The following is a 12,327-nucleotide window of genomic DNA, read 5'->3' as shown; positions in this document are numbered from 1 at the left end:
TAATCCCGTGAACTAAAAATAAAAGAGCTTACCATGACTTGCTTTGCTCACCATAAGATCTGCAAGCAAAAATATATCATGATCTGGACAGAAATTGTGAAGGTGAATTATGTGATAAATTCTGTGATCACTATCATGCAAAAAATGTTGGCAAAAGGAGTAAATCATGGAATAAAATTTGTAAATGTTTTATACAGGCCTATACTCGGTGTGCTATTCCTTTTGATAAAATGTTCCTTTTGAGGGTTACATGAATGATGTTGATCCACGAAATATCACTGTAATATTTGTCATAAATGGAAGATAGTACAGTAGAGTCTCGTTAATCCGAACTAATTGGTACCGGAGTCTGTTCGGATTAAGAAATTTTCAGATTAACCGAAAAATATTTTCTAATAATAATCTTATTGTTTTTACATCCCGCTAACTACTTTTACGGTTTACGGAGACTCCTAGGTGCCGGGATTTTCTCCCGCACGAGTTCTTTTACGTGCCAGTAAATCTACTTACACGAGGCTGACGTATCTGAGCACCTTCAAATACCACCGGACTGAGCTAGGATAAAACCTGCCAAGTTGGGGTCAGAAGGTCAGCGCCTCAACCATCTGAGGAAATAGTTTCTACAATACAGTACAGTACATACTGTAATTTGAAATGTCCATTCTTTAGCGGTTACTGATGTGATGTTTATGAGACGCCGGCTTAACACTGCATCTTCGAGTAGGTTCCAATCACTACGGCAAAATAAACTAACACACTTTGTAAAGATAAACGACCAGTGATTGATGGTTTACGATGAGTAATTATGTTTCCATTGAGTTATTCTAGTAAAATATTACTAATAAAATGCAAGTAAATTTTCATTCTATAACATGTTCTTTCATTCCGATAAGGATATATTTATTTTTAATTAATTTTTCAGTTCGGATTAACCGGACTTTCGGATTAACGGGACTCTAGTGTAATTGCTTTTACTCAAATAAAGTCTCAAATCGATGGGTGATTAAGAAATAATGCCAAATATTTTATTTTAGAGAATACATACTTTACTACATTACAACTACTACTCCTGCTACATCGCAGCGCTTCCGTAAGTGTTTTGTTTGTCTAACACTGTCGTGGTTGATGTCTTTGTTCACCGAAGTTCTTTGGTGTTGTTTTATTGATTTTTCTCATTCAATGTAATTTGATGGGCTGTCACTTCATGTGCACTAACCGATTCATTAAACGATTTATTGGTCTAGGGATTATACTATTTTCCTTTCAAAATATATATACATATTAGTCCAGGGATCATGCTAGTCTTCTTTCAACAAAATACTCGCACTCCCATTCATCGGTGCCAGCCCTGGACCTCAAGAAAAAACAAACAATGGCACGAGCAGCGGAATGCAAGACATATGGACAAAGATAATAAAAATTCACAGACATAGCACTCTCATTCATCGGTGCCAGCCATGGACCTCATGAAGAAACAAAAGATGGCACAAGCAGCGGAATGCAACATAATGGAGTCCTATTTAAAGCCAGTAAATACGTACGGTATATATATTTCTTGCTAGTTACGGCAGTATTTCTTAATCAACCTCCGATTTGAGACTTTATTTGAGTAAAATCAATTATTATCTTCCATTTGTGACAAATATTACAGTGATATTCGTGGATCAACATCATTCACATAACCCTTTTCAGTAGGTTACTGATGTTTAGTCAAGTGTACCTAAGTGACCAACTGCCCTACGTGACTATAATACAATCAAAAAATTAAATTAAAAGAAAAATTTTATTCATTAAGTGCCATTCCTAAGCATGACAAATAGGAGAATACTAAGATTTGCATCTCTCAAAACACCTTCAGACACGCCAAGAACACTACTTTCAGCAGAATAGAGTTCTTTTATATGGCAAGAAATGAATTAGACACTATTGTATTCTAACATTTGTAAATTCTATCGTTATGAAAACATCAGAGAACAAATGGCGAATGAAATTACCTGGATTTATCAGATTGGCACTTCTGAAATTAACTCTCGGACTACCGAAAATTTCTTGATGTTTAGAATTCAGCCACGCAGTCTGCGGAGGAACTTTGTCTACAATTCTGACTTCCGCAGCAAGGTTATTCTCAATGAGGTACTGCGTAAGATTTCTTCCAATAAAACCACAACCTGTAAATCAACCAAGTCACACGTCTGTAACAGCCAATAATCATAGAGTATTGCATAATACAAATAAGACAAGTAAAAATTGGCATTACGGACTGTTACGCTTTTTCAAATAAATGCACATTAATAAAACACAAATAACTTTCATGAACTGAAATATTAACTACTATACACATTCACAGACTAGGATGATAGCCAAAGTAAGCACACCAAACTTTCGGAAATTTCATAATTTACTAATGTTCTCTGTTACTTCTGAGGATATGGCACACCACTATGGTAACAATGAATAAAATTAATTAAAATACTGATGTACCTCCCAAAATAATGACTCGAGGCTTGCTAACGTCCCCTGTCTCCGCCGCCATGATGAAACTTACCGGAACCGGATTTACAGAAGTGATAACCAAAACCCAACACAAATACCAAAGAGAATAAGTAGCAAATACTGTATTAGCCCAACATCCAACTACAACCGTTCCCTACGAGAAATACAACCATTGCTTACGTTATAACACAAGGCCTGGAAATAGAACCCGTAAAACGCTATGGAACTGGTTACACTGAAGGTCAATGCCGGGCCGCTAGGATCGCTATCTTGCCACCTGTCTACCAGACTCGCGCCTTTAAACGTGTTCATTAATTGAGTTGGTTGTGAATGTATTATGTATTCCGGTTTGTCTGATGTTAAGCATTCACAGTTCCAATCATGGTTTATTCACGAGAAATTAAAGGTAGTGGAATTTCATTTCACAAGTTTCCAGTGAATGTTCAATGTTCGAAACATTATACAGAGCATCTTTTAAACGGGCGAGATGGTCGTGCGGTGAGGGGCGCGCGGCTGTGAGCTTGCATCCGGAAGATAGTGGGTTCGAATCCCACTGTCGGCAGCCCTGAAGATGGTTTTCCGTGGTTTCCCATTTTGACACCAGGCAAATGCTGGGGCTGTACCTTAATTAAGGCCACGGCCGCTTCCTTCCAATTCCTAGGCCTTTCCTATCCCATCGTCGCCATAATACCTGTCTGTGTCGGTGCGATGTAAAGTCACTAGCAAAAAAAAAGCATATTTTAGTACTGAAGATGAACTCCTCAGTTGGTTAATTAATTATTTCCTGTCATATATTAAGAAACTTAAAACGCATTCAGAGAAACTAAAAAAGAATCATGAGAGAAATGTATCAGGCATAGATATGACTACCCAGTCCACAATGTTGAGGAAAGTAGAAGAGAGGGAGGAGGGGAAGGAGAAGGTGGTAGTGTTTCACGCTGGTACCATCAACGTAAGGCAAGCTGATATAAGTACCAACATAGTTGGAGATGTGTGGTATCTGGTAAATGCAGCACGGGTGAAGTTTAAGAAAGCGGAGGTTGTTATTAGTGGAATACTGTGTAGGAGGGATACTGACTGGAGGGTGATTGGGGATTTAAATGAGACTATGGAGTGGGTATGTGGGAAACTGGAAGTGAAATTTCTAGATCCTAATGGGTGGGTAGGAGATAGGGATCTGCGCTCAAATGGCCTTCATTTAAACCGCAGTGGTACATATAAGTTAGGAAATTTGTTTGGAAGGGTAATAGGGAGGTACATTCAGGGAAACAGGATGGCCTAGGGAGCGGTGATAAGGGAACAGGGAACTGGAAATCAAGTAGGGGTGACATAAAATTGTTAGTGTTGAACTGTAGAAGTATTGTAAAGAAAGGAATAGAATTAAGTAATTTAATAGATATATATTTACCAGATATTGTAATAGGAGTTGAATCATGGCTGAGAAATGATATAATGGATGCAGAAATTTTCTCACGGCACTGGAGTGTGTATCGTAGAGATAGGATAGGAATGGTGGGAGGGGGAGTGTTCATTCTGGTGAAAGAAGAATTTGTAAGTTACGAAAAAGTTAAAGATGAGACACATGAAATTCTAGGTGTAAGGCTCATTTCTAAAAATAATAGGCAACTTTATATATTTGGAGTGTACAGATCGGAAAAGGGTGGCACTGACGCGGATTCGGAATTATTTGATAGGATAGTCAGCTATGTGGGAAACGACATGGAAAGAAATGTGATTGTAGCGGGAGATCTGAATTTGCCAGATGTCAATTGGGAAGGAAATGCGAACGACAGGAAGCATGACCAACAAATGGCAAATAATTTAATATGGGAAGAACAGCTGATTCAGAAAGTGATGGAACCAACCAGAGGGAAAAATATCCTGGATGTGGTGCTGATAAAACCAGATGAGCTCTCTAGGGAAACTGAAGTAATAGATGGTATTAGTGATCATGAAGCTGTTTTTGTGGTAGTTAAAAATAAATGTGATAGAAAGGAAGGTCTTAAAAGTAGGACTGTTAGGCAGCACCATATAGCTGATAAAGCAGGCATGAGGCAGTTTCTAAAAAGTAACTATGATCGGTGGAAAACGGTAAATAAAAATGTAAACAGACTCTGGGATGGGTTTAAAGAAATTGTTGAGGAATGCGAAAACAGGTTTGTACCTTTAAGGCAGGTAAGGAATGGTAACGACCCACCTTATTATAATAGAGAAATAAAGAGACTAAGAAGGAGGCGCAGACTGGAAAGAAATAGAGTTAGAAATGGCTGTGGAAGTAAGGAGAAATTGAAGGAACTTACTAGAAAATTGAATCTAGCAAAGAAGGCATCTAAGGATAACATGATGGCAAGCATAATTGGCAGTCATACAAATTTTAGTGAAAAATGGAAGGGTATGTATAGGTATTTTAAGGAAGAAACAGGTTCCAAGGACATTCCTGGAATAATTAATGAACAAGAGGAGTGTTTATGTGAAGATCTTCAAAAGGCAGAAGTATTCAGTCCGCAGTATGTAAAGATTGTTGTTTTCAAGGATAATGTCGAGATAGAGGAGGAGACTGAGGCCAAAGAAGTAATAAAATTTACATATGATAACAATGACATTTACAATAAGATACAAAAGTTGAAAACTAGAAAAGCGGCTGGAATTGATCAGATTTCTGGGGATATACTAAAGGCAATGGGTTGGGATATAGTACCATATCTGAAGTACTTATTTGATTATTGTTTGGTCGGAGGAGCTATACCAGATGAATGGAGAGTTGCTATAGTAGCCCCTGTGTATAAAAGGAAAGGGTGATAGACATAAAGCTGAAAATTACAGGCCAGTAAGTTTGACATGCATTGTATGTAAGCTTTGGGAAGGCATTCTTTCTGATTATATTAGACATGTTTGTGAAATTAATAACTGGTTCGATAGAAGGCAATTCGGTTTTAGGAAAGATTATTCCACTGAAGCTCAACTTGTAGGATTCCAGCAAGATATAGCAGATATCTTGGATTCTGGAGGTCAAGTGGACTGTATCGCGATTGACCTGTCTAAAGCATTTGATAGGGTGGATCATGGGAGACTACTGGCAAAAATGAGTGCAATTGAACTAGACAAAACAGTGACTGAATGGGTTGCTATATTTCTAGAAAATAGATCTCAGAGAGTTAGAGTAGGTGAAGATTTGTCTGACCCTGTAATAGTTGAGACGGGAGTTCCTCAGGGCAGTGTTATCGGACCTTTATGTTTTCTTATATATATAAATGATATGAGTAAAGGAGTGGAATCTGAGGTAAGGCTTTTTGCGGATGATGTTATTCTCTATAGAGTGATAAATAAGTTACAGGATTGTGAGCAACTGCAACGTGATCTCGAAATGTTGTGAGATGGACAGCGGGCAATGGTATGTTGATAAACGGGCTTAAAAGTCAGGTTGTGAGTTTCACAAATAGGAAAAGTCCTCTCAGTTTTAATTACTGCGTTGATGGGGTGAAAGTTCCTTTTGGGGATCATTGTAAGTATCTAGGTGTTAATATAAGGAAAGATCTTCATTGGGGTAATCAGATAAATGGGATTGTAAATAAAGGGTACCGATCTCTGCACATGGTTATGAGGGTGTTTAGGGGTTTTAGTAAGGATGTAAAGTAGAGGGCATATAAGTCTCTGGTAAGACCCCAACTAGAGTATGGTTCCAGTGTATGGGACCCTCACCAGGATTACCTGATTCAAGAACTGGAAAAAATCCAAAGAAAAGCAGCTCGATTTGTTCTGAGTGATTTCCGACAAAAGAGTAGCGTTACAAAAATGTTGCAATGTTTGGGTTGGGAAGAATTGAGAGAAAGAAGAAGAGCTGCTCGACTAAGTGGTATGTACCGAACTGTCAGCGGAGAGATGGCGTGGAATGACATTAGTAGACGAATAAGTTTGAAAGGCGTTTATAAAAGTAGGAAAGATCACAATATGAAGATAAAGTTGGAATTCAAGAGGACAAACTGGGGCAAATATTCATTTATAGGAGGGGGAGTTAGGGATTGGAATAACTTACTAAGGGAGATGTTCAATAAATTTCCAATTTCTTTGAAATCATTTCGGAAAAGGCTAGGAAAGCAACAGATAGGGAATCTGATACCTGGGCGACTGCCCTAAATGCAGATCAGTATTGATTGATTTGATTGAAGGTATACACTGTGGCCTGCGTAAAATACCTCATACGTACACATTTGCATTATGCATTGATGAGGAACCTAACGAGCTATGACATCGAGCTCTTCTTCAGCTACCTAACACGCCAAGCGGAATACAATGACATTATGGTTCGTGTGGCAAAAGAAAAAACAGACTGTAAAGGCTGTTTAGAACATATCTGTTCTCCAGCTACTCAAAGTCCAACATTGTGTCTTATACGTTTTCAAGATCGAGGAGCCTTCAGATACCGAAAATCGTCTGTGGCACTTCTGCAGTGAACGACGGAATTTGTCACTCCCGCTACGCAGTACTTGTCCCGAAGAGAATTACAAAAAGGTGTACGTTTATTTTTTCGAAAGACATGTTCAACAGTGAAATTAAGTGTGGAAAGTGTAAAGGCGACAAACCACCTCTTTTTCTACTATGAACATTTCTGAGACCTCTGTTAAACAACATTGCTTTGAGCCACTCAAGTAGTAGAGAGAAAGTTTTGAAACTTGATAAGAAGCCCCTCAGAAAGAAAGTTTTGAAACTTCAATGACATATCCAAGCCAATGCAGCACCGCTCTATAAATAAAGTACTCTCAATACTCGCAAAAATATTCAGTTCTTTTTATTTAGGATATACTTTACTTATTGACATATACGGCTATGCGAACACAAGGGGGCAAGACCGTGACCCTAGCGGCTGAATGGTGAACTAGGAAGCAACCCGTTTCCACGACTGCATTTCAAGGCCTTGTATTATAGCGTAGGCAACGAATACAACCGTTGCCTACGAGATATACAAGGCCGGGAAGTGTGCGCTAGTTCTGAGAATAAAAACCGTCCCCAGCCAGGTTCGCAGTACTGCCGCCAGATGTCCCGACATCGTGCTATAGTTTGCATGTGCTGTAGTGTATTAACATATGGAGAAAAGTGTTTTTAATACGTTTACTTATAGATTAACTTATATTACGGTTAGTGTTCAAATGAACTCTAAGTAAATTTCATATACATTATATAAATATGGTATATCGTACTGTAAGTCCAATTCGTCAAAAAACAGGAGAACAATTGGAGTTTTCAATCATTTCTAGCCGAACCAGTTTTAAAGGGAAAGTGGATAATATCTACATCCGGACGGGGGGGGGGGGGACAAATTAAGTTCGCTTCGGTCGCCTGGGACGTCATCCACAGTCTGTAATTGACATTTTAAAAATTGAGACTCCAGTTTATGGGTTACAGATTCTTTTCTTTCTTTTTTTCCTTTTTTTTCTTTTTTTGCTAGTTGCTTACCGTCGCACCAACACAGATAGGTCTTATGGCGATGATGAGACAGGGAAGGGCTAGGAGTGGGAAGGAAGCAGCCGTGGCCTTAATTAAGGTACAGCCCCAGCATTTTCCTGGTGTGAAAATGGGAAACCACGGAAAACCATTTTCAGGGCTGCCGACAGTGGGGTTCGAACCTACTATCTCCCGATTACTGGATACTGGCCGCACTTAAGCGACTGCATCTATCGAGCTCGGTGGTTACAGATTCATTAGATCACTTCACAGCCTCCGACTACCGCATCGAAAGACACGAATTAGGCCTATGTTGGCTTTTTGAATGGAAAAAGAACTAGAATAACATCCTCATTAAAGATCCCCCTGTGGATGGGGGCGGTAGAATAACCCAACGGGAGATAGTAGGTTCGAACCCCACTGTCGGCAGCCCTGAAAATGGTTTTCCGTGGTTTCCCAATTTCACACCAGGTAAATGCTGGGGCTTTACCTTAATTAAGGCCACGGCCGCTTGCTTCCCACTCCTAGCCCTTTCCTGTCCCATCGTCGCCATAAGATCTATCTGTGCCGGTGCGACGTAAAGCAACTAGCAAAAAAAAATTACCACACGGTATCCCCAGCCTGTCGTAATAGGCGACTAAAAGGCGCTCCAGGGGCTCTGAACTTTGGAGCGTGGATTAGCGACCACAGGGCCCTTAGCTGAGTCTTGACATTGCCTCCACTTACTTGTACCAGGCTCCTCAATTTCAGCTATCCTATCCGACTCCTCTTGGTCAACTCTTGTTTTTTCCGACGGTATTATGTTCTCCAGGCCTAGGGAGTCTTTTATTTTCACGTGGCCCTTGGCTTCCTTTGGCCGATATCTTCATTTTTCTAAGTGTCGGATCCGTTCATTTTTTCCTTCAGATTAATGTTATATAGAGGACGGTTGCCTAGTTGTACTTCCTATTAAAACAATAATCACCACCACCACCACCTCATTAAAGAAAACCTCCATTACGAAGCCATGAATTTGACATGCGTGGGGGAAACGTTAGGATCCCTTATCATAGATATCCTCGGCCACTACTGACAGTCCATTGATGTGCCTCATTAGGATGAAAGATCGTGGAGCATTACGCTACCCCTCAAAAAATGTGTTTACCTCCTGCAAAATATGTTGAATTTTACGCGTCACTCATTACGTTATCTGGGAAATACGAATTTAGTTTAAAAAACTTAAAGTTTTTGTTGTTCCAAAATTCACTGAGGCATTCAGATGTGACGAGTGTGATGAAAGAGTACTGACTGTAAATCTCATTACAAAACTTTTAAAACCAATACTCGACAATGAAGCTCATACAATTACAGATGCTCATGATTTGGAAAAGAATTTCAGGACAAAGCCTTTAAGTTGGAAGATCTTAAAAATGTGAGTGATACGAGCAGTGATCATGGTAAGTCATTTTTAATGTATTACTTTTATTAATTATCGCACTTGACTTCGCCTAAAATAATTCCAAATACCACTTAAATGTGCTTTACTTTACATCCAGTCACCCGAAATCACATTTAGGTCGTCCTAACTTCATTATTTGTAGATTTTTACGCCTTTAGAAACCAACATGTACTATTAATTGAACGTATTTCGCGCGAGCAGCATAGAACGATGTCGAGACCTCTAGCGCACGATCGTCAAACTACTTGCGACCCGCATTTCTATCGGTCCACTTCCCGGCCTTGTATATCTAGTAGGCAACGATACAACACACTTGACTCGGCCACGAGTTACTTCCGAAAAGCACCTTTAGAGTTCTCTTTACTGAGCCTCTGTCCCTGCTCATTGCAACACGTTCGAGTACATAAAGCTATCAAAATTCATTAAAACAATTAATTTCAAAAAACACCGAACTGATGTGAGATTTTAAAAAATAGACCAAGAGAAATTATATGACTTACTTTCTACAACGTATTTCTTAAGGCCGGTCTCCACTGATTATCATTTAACAACAACATGTTAAAAGTTAAAAGTGCTAAATGTTAACTGGTGACACCATCAACATGTTAAATGTTGAATACTGTTTCATTTTTAACATTGTGTCCAAACTTAATAAACATGTTAAGTAGTATAATGCAGGGATTCGGCCGCCTCCGCCCGCGGGAAATTTGAATTCTGGCAGGAAATTTGAATTTTGGCGGGAGATTTGAATTTTGGCGCGAGATTTGAATTTGTAAACAAAGCCACGTGCTTTTTGACAGCTGTCATCGACAACAACGCATCGCTAACCTCACTGCTGCCATCTTGACGGGCCTAAACCTCACTAGTGCCAACTTAACCTAACTAGCATGGGGTAAACAAAGCCACGTGCTTTTTGACAGCCACGTGCTTTTTGACAGACAACAACGCATCGCTAACCTCAGTACTGCCATCTTGACGGGCCTAAACCTCAGTAGTGCCAACTTAACCTAACTAATGTGAGGTAAACAAAGCCACGTGTCTTTGACAGTCACGTGCTTTCTGACAGATTTGTAAACAAAGCCACGTGCTTTTTGACAGACAACAACGCATCGCTAACCTCTGTACTGCCATCTTGACGGGCCTAAACCTTAGTGGTACCAACTTAACCTAACTAGCGCGTGGTAAACAAAGCCACGTGCTTTTTTAACAGCTGTCATCCGCCATCTTTAAACCACAGAGCACTGTGCTGCCCTCTTTCATCACCTGTCATCGGTAGTGCTGCCATCTTGGCGGGCCTAAACCTTAGTGCTACCAACTTAACCTCACTAGCTCGAGATAAACAAAGCCACGTGCTTTTTTGACAGCTGTCATCCGCCATCTTTGAGCACTGTGCTGCCCTCTTTAGATGCGCCATCTTTGAGCACCGTGCTGCCCTCTTTAACTACTTACCTTTGACAGTTGTCATCCGCCATCTTGCATCCGAAACCTCAGTGCTGCACTCTATGTAGTGACGGCAAATTCCACGTGCTCTTGTTTGGAAACAAAGCCACGTGCAGCTGTCATCCGCCATCTTTGAGCATCGTGCTGCCCTCTTTAGCTACTTACCTCTGAAATGTGGTACATCATCCGCCATCTTGCATCCGAAACCTCAGTGCTGCACTCTATGTAGTGACGGCAAATTCCACGTGCTCTTGTTTGGAAACAAAGCCACGTGCAGCTGTCATCCGCCATCTTTGAGCATCGTGCTGCCCTCTTTAGCTACGTACCTTTGAAATGTGGTACATCATCCGCCATCTTGCATCCGAAACCTCAGTGCTGCACTCTATGTAGTGACGGCAAATTCCACGTGCTCTTGTTTGGAAACAAAGCCACGTGCAGCTGTCATCCGCCATCTTTGAGCACCGTGCTGCCCTCTTTAGCTACTTACCTTTGAAATGTGGTACGTCATCCGCCATCTTGCAACCGAAACCTCAGTGCTGCCTGGTGACGGCAAATTCCACGTGCTCTACAAAGCCACGTGCTCTACAAAGCCACGTGCAGCTGTCATCCGCCATCTTGCATCACAAACCTCAGTGCTACACTCTATGTGGTGGCGGCAAATTCTAAATGCTTTACAAACCTATACCCCTTTTTTTGACAGCTATCATCCGCCATCTTTAATCACCGTGTTGCCCGGTGGCGGTAAATTCCACATGCTTTACAAACCCATGTGCTTTTCTGACAGCTGTCATCCGCCATCTTTAATCACCGTGCTGCCGGGTGGCGGCAAATTCCACGTGCTCTTGTTTGGAAACAAAGCTTTTAATCCAGAGAGAACAGTGCTGCCCCGGTAGCGGCAAATTCCACGTGCTTTACAAACTCACGCGCAACTGTCATCAGCCCAGCAATTCTCTTTCTATATAATAATTTCGTGTGGCTATTTCTAGCCAAGTGCAGTCCTAGTCTTGTTACATCAGGAAGGGTAACTGGCTAAATCCTGGTCTTTCAGCGTCAGGAAGGGCAACCGGTCGAAAACCATAGTGTAAGAGGCTAGATACAGGTATAATTTCAAACACGTGCACATAGCTATGTCTGTCCTCAACAGGCTGAAGGACAACTCAACAAATACTTGCGATTTTAAAAATCTTAGTCAGGAAGGGCATCCGGCCGTAAAACAATAGTTTGTGATTTACAATCTAAGCTAGCTGTAAATCCCCCGATTCTCGACAGATTCTTAATCCGAGTTGTCAGGAAGGGCAACCGGTCGAAAACTATAGTGTATGATGTAAGAGGCTAGATACTGCTAGTTTTGCATTAGGAAGGGCGACTCAACAAATTCTTGCGATTTTAAAAATCTTAGTCAGGAAGGGCATCCGGCAGTAAAACAATAGTTCGCGATTTAAAATCTAAGAAGTGCATCTAGCTGTAAATCCCCGATTCTCGACAGATTCTTAATCCGAGTTGTCAGGAAGGGCAAC

At 40.6% G+C, this 12,327-nt stretch overlaps 1 protein-coding gene across 1 annotated transcript in view; it reads right to left on the bottom strand.

The window, feature by feature from the left end:
- The window catches only part of LOC136858397 (uncharacterized), a 167,809-nt gene extending 165,261 nt beyond the window's left edge, over positions 1-2,548 (bottom strand). The window contains exons 1-2 of the mRNA XM_067137910.2: positions 2,482-2,548; positions 1,995-2,168 (exon numbers count right to left, since the gene is read on the bottom strand). Coding sequence (XP_066994011.2) covers positions 1,995-2,168; positions 2,482-2,533 — 226 coding nt within the window. The 5' untranslated portion in view covers positions 2,534-2,548. The remainder of the gene's footprint in view (positions 1-1,994; positions 2,169-2,481) is intronic.
- Positions 2,549-12,327: the final 9,779 nt, after the last annotated feature.

The sequence above is a fragment of the Anabrus simplex genome, chromosome 1 (genome assembly GCF_040414725.1).
Source record: "Anabrus simplex isolate iqAnaSimp1 chromosome 1, ASM4041472v1, whole genome shotgun sequence".
Lineage (NCBI taxonomy): Eukaryota > Metazoa > Arthropoda > Insecta > Orthoptera > Tettigoniidae > Anabrus > Anabrus simplex.
The sequence above is the reverse complement of the archived record's forward strand: the minus strand, read 5'-3'. Positions and strand labels throughout refer to the sequence as shown.